Source organism: Aulostomus chinensis, chromosome 14 (genome assembly GCF_037954235.1).
Source record: "Aulostomus chinensis isolate RoL2024-O1b breed Wild chromosome 14, RoL_Achi_v1.0, whole genome shotgun sequence".
NCBI classification, from domain to species: Eukaryota; Metazoa; Chordata; class Actinopteri; order Syngnathiformes; family Aulostomidae; genus Aulostomus; species Aulostomus chinensis.
The window spans coordinates 135,595-153,942 of NC_141333.1; the positions used below are offsets into that span (position 1 = coordinate 135,595).

Below are 18,348 nucleotides of genomic sequence, written 5' to 3' on the forward strand. Positions count from 1 at the left end.
CAATGCCACTGGAATACAAATTCTCTTACTTTTATACCTTTATGTATTTTTTTCCGCTGATGATTTTATTCAGATATAGTTGTACTATATATTATAGTTCTAATACATACAATTATATTAATTTTATAAATGTAATGCAATCATTATTCTTTCACTTTAACCATGCACTATTATTAATAAATACTTTCAGTTTGATTTGATCATTCTGCAGATAAACTCAGATAAAATGTGTTTATTTTAAAATGGCATCTTTGTTTACAGTTAATGAAGGTTCCTCTGAGACCACTACAGTCAGTTCTGGTGTTCCACAAGGGTCTGTGCTTGGCCCAGTCCTCTTCACCCTGTACCTGCTTCCTCTAGGTCACATGATCAGGAAACACTCCATTAATGTTCACTGCTATGCAGACGACACTCAGCTGAACTCATCAATGATCCACATGGAACAAACCAGCTGACTGAACTGGAGGCCTGTCTGAAGGACAGGAATACATGGAGGACCATCATTTCCTTTATTAAACTCTGATAAACTGAAGTTCTTGTGCTGGGCCCAAACACCTGAGGACCACCTGATCTGATGAGACAGGTACCCTGGATGGCACCACCCTGGCCCCCAGCACCACCGTAGGAACCCAGGAGTTCTCTTTGACCAGGACCCTTTAACTCCCACATTCAACAAACCTCCAGGACGCCTTCTTCCATCCAAATGTCAATTTTGCCTCGGAAGGGTCCATCTGAACAGTGACCTGGAGGTTTTTCTGTGCTAACATGATTGGGGCTGTCCGAATTCCCCAAAACACACTTTCTCTGTTAGCATCGATACACTGGAGTATCTCGCTGCCAGGAGATGAGACGATGCCGTCCCACAATTCCTTGCTGCAGCAGCTCTGAGAGTGACGCCCCACTCAGCTGTTCACCACAACAACCAATCAGCACCATCATCAGATATACTTGAGCGTCTAGTTTGGTAGAACAGCTCCCACAAACTTCCATGATTGCTGTTCTAGCAAAGGTGAATCTGGGTTCTGTTCATCAGAGATTGGACCAGAACTGAAGACAGAACCAGAACCACCATGGTTTCCTCTCCAGCAGCTCCAGGTGGAGCAGAGTTTCCTCTGGAGAGTTGACAACTACAGTTTCAGTTCTGCTGCTCGTGTCCAACAACATCTGCACATAAGGACAGGAGGGACTTCTCCGATCCAGCCTACATTTCCCTGTCCCCAGTCTCTCCCTCTTCATCAGCAACTCTCTTCCTTCCCTAACTGGTCGAGGTGGAGGGCCGCCCCATACAGCCTGGGTCTGTTCTGCACGTTAAAAGGAAGGTTCTTGTCTCCAATGTTCTGTTTCAACTCTTAGGTGCAATTACAAGAGTATTTTTCTAGATCCGTTCTACCTGTAAAGAATTTTTGTAGCAATTTGTCACGATACAAATAAAGATGGCTCTGCTTGACAGAAACAATCAGACAATGTTGTTGACAACAAGGATGGTTTAACTGGTTTTACTGGACATTTAAATACAGTTTCACATCAGCTAATGAAGCTACAGTCCAGCAGAGGCACCAAGAAGAAAAACCCACATGACGTCTGTGCCCAGTCCAACTCCTGTCGCCGCCTCCTCACGCCACTGCCATCGAGTCACCATAAAAAAACTGAAAAACTCAGAAACAAAACAACATAATAGAGACAAAAAACCTGCTTCTGCTGGGACATGACAGGATATTCGGAGCACGTCTTAAATTCCATCTCTTATGTTTCTGGAAAAACAAATTCAATGTGAGCTCAAGTGAAACTGTAGCACCTAAACGTGTCACAGAAAGGCCACGCCCCGAGTGTGGGCAGTGCCTCGGGTGTGACTCAGCCAATCAGCCCAGTCCTCCATGTCTTTGAAGAGGATTATTGATAAGGCGTTCATTGTGATAAGAAGTCCTGATCAATAAGTCCAACATCGTGATGCACCACAACCACTTCCTGTTCTCTGAGTCTCTACGAAACAAAAGCATGTGGAAAATATTGTGCGTCAGTCTGTCAGACTCTGGTCAATTACTGATCAATAACTGGTTCAGCAGCTGCAGACGCAGTTCAACTGATTATGGTCTTGGGTTTCATTCATCTTGTTATCAATCGATCGAGTCACGCCTTTGTGACTTATCAATTAATAAAATCTTTGATTTTACCAATATGTCCTCGGTGATTCTGATAGAACTACTGCCTTTTCTGAGACAGTTGAAAACCACCGAGGTATTAAAGTGAGGGGCAACACTCTTTAATAATTCTTCTGACGGACACAAGGACTCGTATGATCGCGCCCACTTGACCTGCAGCGTGTTTGTTCACTGATTATCAATTATTAACGGTCTGTAGACCATTCCTTGGACGCCATTCCCAGTTCAAACAGGTAGTTACTGCTGATCATGAACTGAGCAATCAAAGCCTGACTGACATGTTGGTCAGAGGACAGAGACATAGACTGACAGAAAACATCCACAAACGATCAACAATCAATCGGACTGATCATCCGACAGACTGATGCACAGGTGATGTCAGTGGGACACCTGGACCCTCACGATGTGTTCTGCTGCGCTATGCAGTCGCAGTCTGTACCTGAACTCTGTAAGGGGGGGCAATCTGTCTGTGGGGGGTTCACCCCAGAGGGCCCAGCCTCCGATGGTCCCACCCCAACCACCACAGGCTCTCTGATCGGAAGATCAGCTCCCCCTGCTGAAGCTTTACTTTCTACTGGAACTGCATTATCATCCACTGCTCCTCCTGCTGCTCCTCCTGCTGCTCCTGCTGCTGCTGCTCCTGCTGCTGCTCCTCCTGCTGCTGCTGCTCCTCCTGCTGCTCCTCCTGCTGCTGCTGCTCCTCCTGCTGCTGCTGCTGCTCCTCCTGCTGCTGCTGCTCCTCCTGCTGCTGCTGCTGCTCCTCCTGCTGCTGCTGCTCCTCCTGCTCCCATCCAGAACTCAGCTACCACACTGATTTCTGTCGCTCCCCCTGACCTTGGACCTCCCCCTCCATTGACCCCATCCAGCACTGCTGCCCCCTGCTGGGCGGAGGATGACAGAGCTTCAGTGATAATGGCGGCCGTCTGAGCCACCCAGTTCAGCTCCGACCTCACTTCCCCTGTACTCATTGCTGAAGAGGAGTTGGTTGGAGCGGAGGGTTGTGTTGGAGGCTGCAGAAGGGGGGTAGAGGCGGGCCCGGGCGGAGCCGTGTCAGCAGGTGCCGACGGTCCAGCACCAGCTGCTGCAGTGTTGTTATTGAGGCTGTCCTGCAGGGCTGTCTGGTTGGCCTGGCCCGCCTGCTGGTTCTGCAGCAGCATCTCCTGGATCCGGATCTGCTGGAGGATGGCGGGAAGCTCGTAGTGGTGGAAGAAGTAGATCATCGAGTGCTGAACAGGAAGTAGAATGTCAGTCACCAGGACACCGATTGGACAGCAACTTTTCACCTGAATGCCATTGAATTTTAATGTTTGGTTCAGATATTTTTAATGACAGGCAATTATTGACAATGCTCATAAATCAAGTATTCTCATAATTCATGTACTTGTTGACAAAGTTCCTGTAGTTGATCAGAATTCCATTCAGAAAACCAGCATTATAAAAGTCAACTGCTTGTTGTCAGGGCAACAGATGGGATATGTCATGACTTCTAGGGCTGTAATCTCCCAGTTGACTGGTCAATTTATTAGTCGATACGTTCTGGCTCGAACAAAATTCTGATTGGTCGATTTTTTGCCACGTTAATTTCATCAGGAGGAAAGTACCAAGTGCTAATGGGGGTGTTTTCAAAGCTCCCCTGTTTCACAGATAACAATCTATCTTTGAACACCCCCTTGTTTTGCTATTTTGGACTCGCCCGACCTGCTAGAGACAGACAGACTGAAGAGGACTAGAAGGCCAACGTCTGGTGGTTTGATGAATGTCTATTTAATGTTGACGGTTCCATTTCAAGTCAGTCCTCGTCCCCCACGTCAAAGACGTCTGCAGCGTGGCAGCATTTCATGAAAACAGATCATGGAAAAAAGTCGAATGCAAAGTTTGCCAACACCAGTTTTCATGTCACAGCTCCACTACAAACACGGCGTGTCACCTAGAAACGGCGAGCTAACGTGTCCACCTTAGGTGGCCCCGTCAGTTTTGAGTATATGAACGTATCAGAATTCCATCCATCGTCATCTTCTGCTTATTCCTTACTAGTAAGGGTCGCGGGGGGTGGAGCCTATCCCAGCATCTAAAGGCGAGAGGCGGGGTTCACCCTGGACAGGTCGCCAGTCCATCGCAGGGCCAACATACAAAGACGAACAACCATTCACACTCACAGTCATACCTACGGTCAATTTAGAGTCTGGATTAACCTGGTCCCTCTTGATGTCTTTGGACTGTGGAGGAAGCTGGAGTACCAGAGAGAACCCAGCAGGAACAGGGAGAACATGGAGACTCACCCAGAAAGACCCCGTGCTGCAGCCGGGGCTCCACCCACAACCTTCTTGATGGGGGCCACGGTGAGGACCACTGCTCCACCGTGCGTATTTCCATGTTTTAGTCTAATAATTGTTTTGTTTTCATTGTAAAAATTCTTACAGAGGACTTGCCTTTTGTGTTTGAGAGTAAAGTTTTAAGTTAAAAGTCTATTTGTGTCTCAGCCACGATGCTGAGCTCCTGTGTTCAGTCTGGCTCTGTCAGGACCAACGATAGTCGCTCAGTTATTATAACCTGACAGAAACAATTGTCTCAATATTCCTCAGCAGGTTTGTGCTGGTAGTTGACACAGTAGAGTTTTCATGTATAAAATTAGTCGATTTTTAGTCCAAATTTGAGGGCTTCAGTCGACCAAGAATTTCTTTGGTTGATTACAGCCCTAATTACTTCACACTTTGTCCAAATCCCCATCATGTTGTTATTATTTCAGCATGGTTTTGATCACTTTATTACAACGATGCTGGTCAAGTCTATGCTGATGATGGCCCACACACCACGCTGTGATGATGTTGGATGCTGAGCTGCTCTGGATGAGAACAGCAATATTTGCAGCTTGAAAATTTGTACTTATTAACAAAAAGAAACAAGTACACTTACAGGTCACGTTAGTCAGTGTGGCGAGTTCACTTTCCATTTACGTTTTCTCATTTTTAGAGCTCAGGGAACCTTCCAGAGAAACACCCACCAACTTGACGTCATCATGCTTCACCTATAATGCTACTTGCACTGGAGGTTTTGTAGAGGACACCAGCAGGTGAACCTGTTGTAGCAGCTAAACGTCCGAACACAAGCTCCGCTTCATGGTGGGCGGAGCTTCTCTGGGACGCTTGTGTTCTCACCTGGATGAAGAGCCAGGAGGTGACCAGCGCCAGGCTGCTGTACTGGCCATTGAAGCGGTAGTGGTAGGCGTAGAAGGCAAAGTGATACAGGTAGAAGAACCTGGAACATCAGCAAACTTCACATGACACCAATGCCCACAAGCATCTTCTTCTACAAATTTTGCCGCTCAAGGAAAAGTGCTATAGAACAGTTTGGTAAAAAATTGAGGTCCTGTCCATGCTGAGGAATGTCGTCATCACACCCCCCGGCTCTGCAGCAATGACTTCACCATTGTTAGTCCCCTCCTTATCAAGATCAGCAGCTTCCAGCATGTTGCTAACACGCTATTATTCAAGATATTTTGATGAGGAGACGCCATGTTAACAGCTGGGAGGTCAGCTTGAACAATTCATCAAAATTGTTCTGAAATCCTAATTTGGCCTGGCTCAAGGCCAAATGTGTGTGGGAATTAAGTGCTGCAGAAATATTTCATCATCATCATCATCATCTTCATCTTTAACATGCCTTTCAATTCAAACAATGTCCCAAGAATTGTGTCCAACATTATCAATCATAAAAATTCAAATGTGTCTGAGAGAGCGACTGATGCCGCCACATTTATTTCTGCATTCAGGATGAAGGGTGTTGTTTTCATGGAACACATTCCAGAACCAACAGTCCTTTAAGATGTTAAATGGTCAGTCACATGACTCACCTCAGCCAGTGGCGCTTGCTGGTGTTTGTGTGACAGCAGATGGCATCGTACTGATCTGCCAACCACACAATGAGGATGATGTAGAAGGCTGTGGTTGTGTCGTTGAAGAACTCTGACATGATGGCTTCCATGCCTGATGACAGGAAGTGACATCAGTGCTCAACACAGGCCAGTGTGTACCAACCCACATGCTTCAGGGCTGTGAACTTACCAACAAGGGCGAGTATGACAGTGAGCAGAGGGGCTGCTGGGAAGGCGATGGTCATGTTCATCTCCAACATCTGCAGGAGGTCAACTGGCGGGAAGACAGAAACACATCACTTCAGTCCACCCGAGATCTAAGACCGATGTAGCCGGGTCAGAACCAGTATTCAGAGCACTCGCTGTGCATGTGTTGGAGAGGCAGCAACAATACTGACCAATGAACACGAAGATCTGATGGTGAGAGTAGCGCAGTAGCATGGACACCGACAGAGTCTGAAACACACAGCACAGCAGCAGGTGACTGAGATGTTCCGGTCCGGTCCGGTCCGGTCCGGTCCGGATCCAATCAGCATCAGCGTGAGTTCAGAAAAAGCTTCAGACCGTCTTGCTACACTGGAGTGTCAGGGACCCACTGGGGTCCTACACTGACCCGCAATATCTGCATCAACACGCCCACGACACCCAAAGGATGACTGATAAGATGACATGTCTGAATCCTCCGAGAGACCTAAACGCTCCAGAACATGGCGGCAGTCACCACTAGCGGACCAGAACCAGTCAAGGTTTCTCTTCTGAGCCTGATGATGTCACAGGAAAAAACTCCTCGTCCCACTTTGATTCTCTAAATCAAAGACGTGTTTGTTGCTCAACTGTGTTCAATGATTCTACTCACGAAAATGACCATGATGACGAAGGCAGCGAGGTAGGAGGTTCTGGCCATCCACATGCTTACGAAGCGGTAATGTTCTCCAGACACCACGTTCCTCAGGAACCCTGCAGAGACCCACAGCGACATCAGCCTGCTGCTGCCTCACAAAATCTCCCCAAATCTGTTCAACGTGACACAGCCAGAGGACGCCAGGGAGCAGTGACCACCTACCTTTGTTCTCCTCGTTCTCCGCCAGGGCCTTCACACTGGACATGAGGATGTCATCGTAGCCCAAAAACTCATCAAGCAGGAAACGACTGAAGCTGTCACCAAAACACTCGTCCTTCATTGGATCTAAACACACACATATGATTCAGGTTTCCAGCAATGTGAAACTGCAGTGCAAGTCAAGTGATCGGTGTCTCACCCAGTGTGACAACCATGACGGGGATGTTGAGTCTCTGCCTGGTGCTGAGAGACAGACGCAGAAAACCATACTCCAAAGAATACTCCACGATGTACTCCTCCTGAGGCCACGCTGCAACGACATCATCAATGAATACATCGACAACGTGTCACCAGAATAATGGATACAGATTAGGGAGCAAATGCGCACCGCAAGGAGCCAGTCGCAGAAAAGTGACACCAGCTGCAGACGTGGATTGGTGCAACACCTCCGCATCTAGCAGCTTTCCTCCAATCACCATGACCATGACCATCAACCATGTCATCTTTATCATCAACATATAAAGAGCTTCCTATACTGCATTGCCCTTCTGCTGAGACTGAGACACTTCCCTATCGTGTCCTGCTGGTCTCACAGGGACCGTTCCGAGTCCTCCCCCTCCTCAGATTGACTTGGAGTCGTACGAGGGCTAGATCAGGTCCATGTCTGGCCCACTGTTTAGATGATTTGATCGCTCTAGCTTATGTGCATGCAAGGACATGCATGTACCTCCAAAACCCCTTGTTAAGAACCCTACATGTGGGCAGCCACATCCTGGGTGTGTCCTCCTAGGACACCTACCACTGCTGCCTCCAAGTCCTCGGCAGCCTTGGCCTGATTTGATCAGTCAAAGCTGTCCTCTTCCACCTTCTCCTCCTCTGGTATTGGGCCACAGCAGATGCTTCTATAGCTTTCCCTCTCCTTGTTTATCCATAGCCATTTTAATAGTAAACAGGACCAGACTCGGGTCACTGACAAGTTAAAAAAACCTGCGGAGCACCTGAGGACAGAGGTGCTGGACACCTGCATTGGGCTGAACAAGCGAACATGTTCAGCAACAGGATGAGGGACTCTCAGCAGAAAACAAAGAATCAGGGCTGCAGGACCTCCTGCTGGCCATAAGGGGTGATTCTGCACCACCTCCACACCACAGTTCCAAATCACCAAATCTGGACTCTTGTGGAGTCTTGTGACCAACCAGCCTCATCCTCCTCCTACATTTTTGGACTTTGTAATAACAGCTTTTGATAATGTGATAGTAGCTTGTTAGAACATAATAAGAGTGTGGCTTTTCCATCTTTTATTAGGGCCTGAGCCAGAAGGTACTTGTGGCGAAGACCCTATTATGTTTGCTCGGCCGAGCAACACATTAGCAGCACTAAAAACACTAAAAACACACACTAAACAGTGTCCCAGGCCCCCCCAACACCCATGAGGCAGCTGGGCCAGACGGCCCGGAGCCAGTTTTCACATACACACCCATTCAAAACCTGGTATTATACTGTTCTTGCTCTCAATGAGTGCGCGCTATATGCGCATAATGCGCATAACGCGCATAATCTAATTTGACCCCCTGAACATGCATGAAATTCGCTGAAATTCGGCACAATCGTTCGGTATGTCTCAACATTCACTAATCAAAAACAAAAACGCCACAAAAGTCTCTAGCGCCACCTAGGGAGCCACACAAAAAAAAGATAATTTTTTTTAATTTCGCACGCTATAACTCCTCACACAAAACTCCCACAAACATGGGACCAACACCGTTGGACTCGTCTCATCAAGACGAACAATTCTTACACTCTGACCCCTCACCTATCTCCAACAGAATGTCCACAAATTGGACAAAACTGTCAAAATCAGGACTTTTTTTACTCCCCGAACAAAATCTATCTCCTCCTAAACCGTAAATGCCAGGGCTTCCAAACTTTCACACATTACTCTCCCAACTGTGCTCTTCAAAAATCTTTAAAGGCTAATATACTACGCGCTCGGTTTGGATTTTATGAGCCGTCAAAGTGGGGGAGGCACGTTTCACGCTTACAATGGAAGTCTATGGGGGGAGCGTGTCCTCTCAGGGTACATACTCTCAAACAAATGCTTCTCATGTCTATACCATACATCGCACAGCTTTTAAAAACATATCACTGTATTCCTGACAAAAATCCCTACAAAAATATGGTATTTTGTGTTACTTTTGACCAACGTATGCCGACTTATTCAGCTTTTACACACTATATTTCTCTGAATCCTCCACTCTCTCCACTCTAGCACAGATCAGACACAGTGCAGCGGGGGAGGGGTTCTTAAAGGGCCAGCTGGCAGCTCTGCTCTCAGCTCTGCTCTCAGCTCTGACACAGATGGCAGAGAGCGAGCAGAGAAGGGAGGGGCTCTTAAAGGGCCGGCTCTCAACTCTGCACTCACACTGTGCAGCGCACTGAGGCTCGTATCTCCTAAACTACAAGGCCTAGGGATTTGCCGATTACACCGTTGGATTCGGGCCGGTGTCAAGGACGCGGCCGTAGGCCGCGCGGGGGCTCAGGCCCTAACAACGCTGCTTGCAGCTTTAATTTTGAACTGCAACTTTGGGAAAAAAAATCTAAGCAGTTAGCTGCTGGTTGGGTGTACTTTGAGTATCAATGGTATATCAAATCAAAAAGCTAGAATAACAATATTTCATGGTTTTTTAATGATGAACTATGACTTAAATACAAAATCTGACAGTCTCAGCACAGAGTTTTCAGACAGCTCTTTCTTGAGGCCGTGTGTGTTTAAATAGCCGGAGTGGTTGTTGGAAACGGGCAACTTGGACAACGTACTCATCTCCTGCGAGCCTCTTGCACAGACCCAGAAGTGGCTGGGCTATTGTGAACGAGAGGTCGTGTTACAAATACACACTGGTATTTTCAGTTTGCAGATACGATCGGTCATCGACATATTAGTGCCAGTACCGGTAGCCGTCGTTCCCAGTGGGGTCATTGTGTGGGAGAGTGCACGGACAGAAGCTTTGTGACCCAGGTCTGAAGCACGACAAACCAATAAATTAGTTTTCTGGAACATGGCGTACAAAAACAAGCACCTGGCCATCTCCCAACCCTTAGAGGTACTGTCTCATGGGTCCTGTTGGGTCTCTTATGCTACATTAATTTTAGGGGTTTGGTTCTACAGATGTTGTATGTAAATCAATAAAACTGATGGAGCAGCTTTGGCTGGAGCTCCACAACAATGTTCAAAGGTTTACCGTAACCCGTAAACTCGACTGGTTGATCTGCCACTCTGGTGCTATTGTGAAGGTGACCACCTGTAACCATCCCCTCAGAAGTGAAGGTCAGCCCAGGCGCAGCCCAGGCGTATTGCTGTACCACACTGGTGACTCAAACCTCTCCATTTACAGGCTCAATGTAAGTATAGGTCAAGGGTCAAGGACACATTTAGGTGGGTTAATCATTTTAGTGCATTCCTTTTTTCTACTTGGCACTTTATAGACCATAAAAATGAAGAAAAATATTAGAATGTCACATGGATACCTTTAGTGGTCTGGCTGAAGGAGACATCCTGGCTGTCATTGACTCCTCCTCCAATCAGAGACGGTTTCAGACGAGGTTCGATGTCCAGCTCAAACTATGAAACAGACACAACGCTCATTAAGACCCTCAGACATCGACTAGCTCACGTTGGTCTACATAAAAGGGGCTGGATGAGCTGTTAGCATGTGGCCAAATTAGGATGATCCATGGAGAAGTGACAATCGGAGGGCAGCAACATTCATCACAGGACTTCTGGGAAAATTAAACTACGGTCCAACACAATGAAGTGTAACAGGGTGGGAAGCCACATGATTTAGACAGGTGTATTGGTAACTGACAGCTGTCACGGTAATTGTCAATATGCTAATTTATCAGAAATAGCTCATCATACCTTTTTTAGCAAATCTAAAAATTATTATTTTCTAATTTCAAGTAACTTTTTACCCATCAATCACAGTCATTTTCATATTTAGGAAAAAAATCAAGCCAATTTGGTAAAAATCCTGAACGCAATAATACTACATAGGAAATTAATGATAAATTAAATTATTAAAAAAAAAATCTCTCTCTCTATATATATATAAATATAAGTATATTCCTATATATATATATATATATATATATATATATATATATATATATATATATATATATATATATATATATATATATATATATATATATATATATATATATATATATATATATATAATAATATATGTTGAAGTAATTCTTGCACACTTTCTGTAAATCCTATAAACTTCATTTCACTTCTCAGATGTCACCGTGTTTGTCTGCTATATGATATATTTAACTGAAACTGCTGATTCGAACAACCAATGATTTATAAAGGAAAATCTTGAAAATGATCAGGGGTGCCAAAACCTTTTCATACAACTGTATATATATAAATTTCAAACAAATAAATAAGGCTTTGAAAAGATAGAGATGTGCTGGCAGACTAAGCCCAGTCTCTGATCAAGGAAGCCTAACAGGGGCCATCTGGTCCTAGGTTCACTTTGTGGAGCGTATGAGACCAGCACCAGCAGCGCCAGCACACCCCGCCTGTGCCGGCAACCCACTAACGCTGGTTAGGGGTGTTGAGGGTCCTCCTGAGCACCGTCCCTTCAAAAAGGGGGAGAACTGCTCACTTTTCAGGCTACTAACGCTACACATTCCCTGGTCAGATCACCGACGGAACGAATGAGTTGGAACTGGAACTTTTCATCTCTGCTCACCTGCACTGAGCTGTTGTCAAACATTTCCAGGGTCATCTCCTCCTCATCCTCATCTTCCTCCTGCAGTGCTGCTAGACTGAGGTCTGCCACTCCTCCTCCGTCCTCCAACTCCTCCTGGAATCCTGCAGAGTCATAGTACTGCAGGAAGACTGGCACTCGGGTGGAGTTCCTCTGGATCTCCACTCGCAGGATGCCGTCTCGAGGCCAGCGTTCTCTGACCGCTTCCAGACAGTTGATTGGCGAACGAGAGAAGGCGATGTGGATATAGGCGAGGATGAAGAGGACGAAGAGCGCCTGAGGAGGAGAAGCAATGAGCAGTCATGTGATAGAACAGTAAGGTGACTGAGACGACCCAGAAGGGTTGCAAAAAATCGAATGGTAGTTCAATTCAGACTCCTTTCTGGTGCGGTTGATCTCCAACAGGGCTGCACGTGGTCTCCTATACTGTTAGTGAGCTTCAGGGACAGGATGTCAAAGGTAGTCATGAGTGCGGGGGTTGCAGTTCAGGGTCTGGGTGTTAAGTGACCGGGTCAAGGATCAGCACTAAATCTGAGGCCCTGGTTCTCAGCAGGAGAACAGTGGAAAGTCCACTGCAGGCAGGAAATGAGTTCCAAGTGAAGGAGTCAAGTATCTCGGGCTCCTGTTCTCCAGTGAGGACCATGGAGCAAGAAATGGGCTGGAGAATCTGAGCAGCAGGAGCAGTTTTGTGTTTTCTAAAAGTCAAAGCGCTCGGTCGATCTCCATAAAACTGGATTTAAAGTAACTTTTCAGGTGATTGATATTTTGATTGTCAAATGAGAATTCTGATCGATTCGAAACATACTGATGGCATTTTTCTTGGCTGATTCTTTTTTTTTGTCAATGTGACTTGCTGATACAGATTTTTTGCGAATTCTGATACTTTGTCTCAAAACTATACGTGACAGAAAATAAAAACATAAATCAACATTTCTTTGACTGAAAAAAAAAACACTTTCACTTTCCCCAAATTGCACCAGTTTAGTGGCTCTTTTCCACTGTAACTGTTCTAAATGAATAAAGTGCCCTCCTACTGGAGGAGGAGCTAATAGACTTCTGACTGGCAGGGTAGCTAGCTTAGCTGTGGCTGATGAACAGGAGCAGCAGTGCAGCAGCAGAGGTTGCAGGCTGGTTCTGGCTTAACCTCCAGCTGCCACAGGCTTTGTTACCTTCCTCAGATTCTGCTGGTTTGGTCGTTGTCTCTTGGTTTATGTGCTTCGACCAAGTCCACGTCAATGCACATTCTTTGAAAATCGACCGGATATACTATGCCATTCATATGGAAACTTCCTGTCTGGCTCCATCTGCTCTGTATACATTGACATGACATGGAGCAGCATGCCGTGGCAAGTGACCGTCTATGAAGCACAAGACACTGACTGGCCAGAAACCAGGTGATCCTGGTCCCTGGCTGGGAAATCAGTGCATCCCTGAAATTAGCTTATAGCTAATGCAGGTGCAGCTAAGAGGCTGTGCGTTATCCCTGTGAAACAAACAATAAAATATTTGCAACATGAAGGATAAACTTGTATGTGTCTTATCTGTCACACCTTGAGCAGGACAAAGAACTCAAAAACCCTCCTGAAGGATGGAGGGAAAAGGCGGGCGTAGGTGACAGCCATCTTGAAGAAGAGGGCATGGAAGAGGCGGTCTCTGACGTTGATTAGTGGGTTCTGGTTGATGTTGGGGTTCCGGATCCTGTTGGGTCCCATGTTGTTGTTGTTGTTGTTGTTCAGTGGAATGTTGTTGTTGGCCTGGTTCTCAGACATGGTCTCTAGATTACTGTTGCCAGCCAGGGTCAAAGGTCACCTCAGGATCAAAGAACTGATTCTAGGTCAGCATGCCTGCCACCGGCGTTCCTCAGAGTGGAGGGATGTCTGTCTGTGACCTCCAACGGACACGACAGTGGACTGACCTCCACACAGCTCAGACTCTACAACAAGACATGGACCAGACTTCACTCATCAGCCACAAACTTTCAAGATAACTTGTAAGAGCCAGCAGGTTAGTGAAGACGGGATACGGGAGATAGAATGGGTACATCATCAAGAAACTACAACATTTATAATGAAAATACCTGAGAAGTAGGAGCCGCATGGAATTGACAATAAAAGCATCATTGTGCATGTGTTCACATGGAAAGAGGCAGAGCCTGCATGCAATCATCACAGTCACCTTTGATTGACAGGTCATGAATATGCTGATCAGGAGCATCTAGCAGCTCAGACATGAGGGTATAACCTATACAGCTCAGCCCGCTTGCTGTGGATGGCGTCAAAGTTCATCCATTGATCACTTGGCCTCAGTAGATAGATGGTGGGAGGGGCTCCCAGGATTTTAGTCTCTCCTGACAAACGGCTCTAAAAATGCTGATTATCCTGCATGGAGGAAATGACGGACATGCATCAGTCAGTGGAAGCAGAGGTAGTCAGAGAGGTGAATTGTCGTCAACATCTCACAGATGCCATCTCCACTGCGTGCGACGCATTTCAGTATGAAGACACCACTGCAGCTAAAAGAACAGGTGCTTTCAAACTGGCTTAGCGGCTCGGCCCGACAGAGTGCGGCGAATCGGGGGTCAGTTTTAGCCCGGCACTTTTCCTCTTCTGAGGGTTCACTTATTGCCGCCTCCACTGCGATGTGAATCCAAGCCGTCGATGTGCCGGCTCGGTGTGAGGTGGGCGGAGGTGTCGATGATGACGCAGACTCGTAAACACAACGCTCGCCAGTTCTCCCACATCAAACACCTCAGAGAACGTTAACACCGATGCTGCTGGCAGCCGGAGCGGCGAACTGCTGTTTTCAAACTTACAGACTGTCACAGGGTTAAATATTCTTCTGATGCATCACAAATTCGGCAAGATGAGCACCTGGGAGCCGCTACGATCAGGGAGCTGCTGACATCACTGGCGAGAGGAGCGTGGATCACCACCTCACAGGACTGCGGAGGATGGCTTGTTGTATGAAAAGGTCGTGGAGCAGCTTGGTGGACGTGGCTATTGCCGGATGACGGAACGTCACCAGTGAGTTGAAAAACTTAGGGAAAAAGTACCAGCAGGTCTGTGACCACAACAGCAGCGGCGGAGGGAGGTTGGACTGGGACACTACCAGGTTTGCCAGACCGTCACGGGGCTGAATATTCTCCTGACGGACATGTTGTACGTCACTGTTCACGCACAACTACGTGCTGCACGTCACGTGTATGCCCACACAAGTGGCGGCTTTTTTGGAAAGAGGAATATTACGCCTCCATTTCACACAGACAATACGGCAAATTCCCGCCTCTACCGGGCCGCAAATTTGGCGCATTGTGTGTCTAACAGGGTAAAATGATGCTCATATTGATTTAGACACCCTCATTGACCTGCTCATGACCTGCCAATTAAAGGTGGCTCAGGCCTTCACGGTGCACAGTGAGATTAAAGGACTGTTAAAAAGTGATGCAGCTCCCATCCTGGTCCAGCAGCTGTGGGTTGTGGGTTATTATTTCTCAGTTCCTGGTTCCTGCATCCTACTCTTCCTGTAGCCCATTGGTCATCGAGTGCTGGCTCCGCCTCTTTCATGTTAAGGTGCTCAATAACCGCTGGGTTAATTGGGTGAGTTGATAACCATGTCATGGTACTGCTGATCCATGATGGAAGTTGTTTGGCGTTTGACACACAAACAACTTGGTGAAATGTGGACAATTTCCTCTGACTGACACCGTCAGGTTACCGCGTCCTGACAATGACTGACCAAACAACTGATCAATACAGACGTAACTTCGAACTGCTTTCAGCTCTTCAGTCCTCAGACATCTGTCACACGTCTTCACCATGCTTACATCTCGAAGTCTTCTGACATGGTGGATCGCTTCTCCACACACAGACATCAGGTTCACATCTGAAACCTTCCACACTCTCGTCGTAAAGGTTAAAACGTGTTCCGGCCTCTGGCTAAGCAGCTAGAAAACACCTATCTTCCAATCTCTCGATTCTAATACGGTGTTTCACGGTAAAATTGGCTTTCAGCTCACTTACCTGTCACAGAGGCGCCGCTGCGTCTGCATTTTCATGTTTCTGCGTGGATCTTTTCCGCAGATGAAACTAGACGACTGAGGACGCAACAGCTAGCTGGTTAGCACTGTTAGCTGTTAGCTGGTTCTGTTAGCCGCGCAATGGCGGACTTTTGGGCCAGCAGCTAAGCTAGTTTCCCGGTGTTGGCAAGCAGCAAGTCAGGTTTCTAATTTCATTAGACGGACTCCGTTTTTCGGCAGGTGGATTCTGAGCTTTGACTAGCAGACAACAGACGCCTGCTGAAGCTACGAACACACCGGAAATACAGGGGCCCAAAACACAGCTCTGTGTTTACCCGGAGTTTCTCCTGACAGGCGCCTGGATGTGAAAGCGCCGCCCCACTTCCGGACCCCATGTATGTCCACCAAAGTCCCACCAGTCTTCCTACAATGTCCCACCAATGTTCTCGGACTTATTTCCCGTTGATACTGAAATAACGTGACGTTGCTGAATTACACATCGTTCTGAAAAAAATGACATCTCGTGTGAGTCTCTTCATGTCACTTTTTTTTTTAAACTTGGAAGCAACCGGAAGCCAATCGTTGTTGGTATTGTAACTATGACTACCTTGAAGACCTTTGACGTTACCAAGGCCCAGACAGGTGTTACTGGACCAGAGAGCGTTACTGCTGACCTGTCCTCTGGACGTCATCAAGTTACAGATAACCAGCGGTGATTGTAGTGAGATCATCCATCCATCCATCATCCATCCCTCCATCATCCATCCCTCCATCCATCCATCCATCCATCATCCATCCCTCAATCATCCATCCATCATCCATCCCTCCATCCATCCATCCTCCATCCATCCATCCATCCTCCATCCCTCAATCATCCATCCATCCATCCATCATCCATCCCCCAATCATCCATCCATCCTCCATCCATCCCTCAATCATCCATCCCTCCATCCATCCATCCTCCATCCATCCATCCATTATCCATCATCCATCCCTCAATCATCCATCCCTCCATCCATCCATCCTCCATCCATCCATCCATCATCCATCCCTCCATCCATCCTCCATCCATCCATCCATCCCTCAATCATCCATCCATCCCTCAATCATCCATCCATCCATCCATTATCCATCATCCATCCATCCATCATCCATCCCTCAATCATCCATCCATCCATCCATCCATCCATTATCCATCATCCATCCATCCATCATCCATCCCTCAATCATCCATCCATCCATCCATCATCCATCCCTCCATCCTCCATCCATCCATCCATCCATCCATCCATCATTCATCCCTCAATCATCCATCCCTCCATCCATTATCCATCATCCATCCCTCCATCCATCCATCCCTCAATCATCCATCCATCCATCCCTCAATAATCCATCCATCCCTCCATCCATCCATTATTCATCATCCATCCCTCAATCATCCATCCATCCATCATCCATCCATCCCTCAATAATCCATCCTTCCCTCCATCATCCATTATCCATCATCCATCCCTCAATCATCCATCCCTCAATCATCCATCCATCCATCCCTCAATCATCCATCCATCCATCCATTATCCATCATCCATCCCTCAATCATCCATCCATCCCTCAATCATCCATCCATTATCCATCATCCATCCCTCCATCCATCCCTCAATCATCCATCATCCATCCCTCAATCATCCATCCATCCATTATCCATCCATCCATCATCCTCCATCTATCCATCCATCCATCCATCCATCCATTATCCATCATCCTTCCCTCAATCATCCATCCATCCCTCATCCATCCATCCCTCCATCCATCCATCCATCCATCCATCATCCATCATCCATCCATCCATCATCATCCATCTATCCATCCATCCATCCATCCATTATCCATCATCCTTCCCTCAATCATCCATCCATCCCTCCATCCATCCATTATCCATCCATCCATCATCATCCATCCATCCATCATCATCCATCTATCCATCCATCCATCCATCCATCCATCCATTATCCATCATCCATCCCTCCATCCATCCATCCATCCATCCATCCATCCATCCATCCATCCATCCATCCATCATCCATCCCTCCATCCATCCATTATCCATCCATCCATCATCATCCATCCATCCATCATCATCCATCTATCCATCCATCCATCCATCCATCCATTATCCATCATCCATCCATCCATCCATCCATCCATCCATTATCCATCATCCATCCCTCCATCCATCCAGCCATCCATCCATCTTCTACCTCCATTAAGGGCCGTGGGGGTGGAGCCTCTCCCAGCAGACATTGGGTGAGAGGCGGGGTTCCCCCTGGGTTGAAGTTGTGAGATCAACAAATAAAAAGTGTATATTTTTCTGGCAGCTGTGATTTCCTCAGTGAGTTCTTGAGATGCTGAAGATGTGGATCTGTTCGTTTGGGATCCAAACTGATTCTCACTGATCGATTTAA

General features: G+C 46.9%; 1 protein-coding gene across 1 annotated transcript; it reads right to left on the minus strand.

The window, feature by feature from the left end:
- Positions 1–1,458: 1,458 nt before the first annotated feature.
- Positions 1,459–16,250, minus strand: tmem259 (transmembrane protein 259). The gene is made up of 12 exons (XM_086224803.1): positions 15,891–16,250; positions 13,422–13,804; positions 11,854–12,147; positions 10,616–10,709; positions 7,290–7,400; positions 7,094–7,216; positions 6,887–6,987; positions 6,429–6,486; positions 6,221–6,304; positions 6,010–6,142; positions 5,315–5,414; positions 1,459–3,385 (listed from the first exon to the last, which is right to left on the minus strand). Exons 2-12 carry the CDS (start codon positions 13,638–13,640, stop codon positions 2,558–2,560), a joined length of 2,145 nt encoding a protein of 714 aa, XP_086080929.1. The 5' UTR covers positions 13,641–13,804; positions 15,891–16,250; the 3' UTR covers positions 1,459–2,557.
- Positions 16,251–18,348: the final 2,098 nt, after the last annotated feature.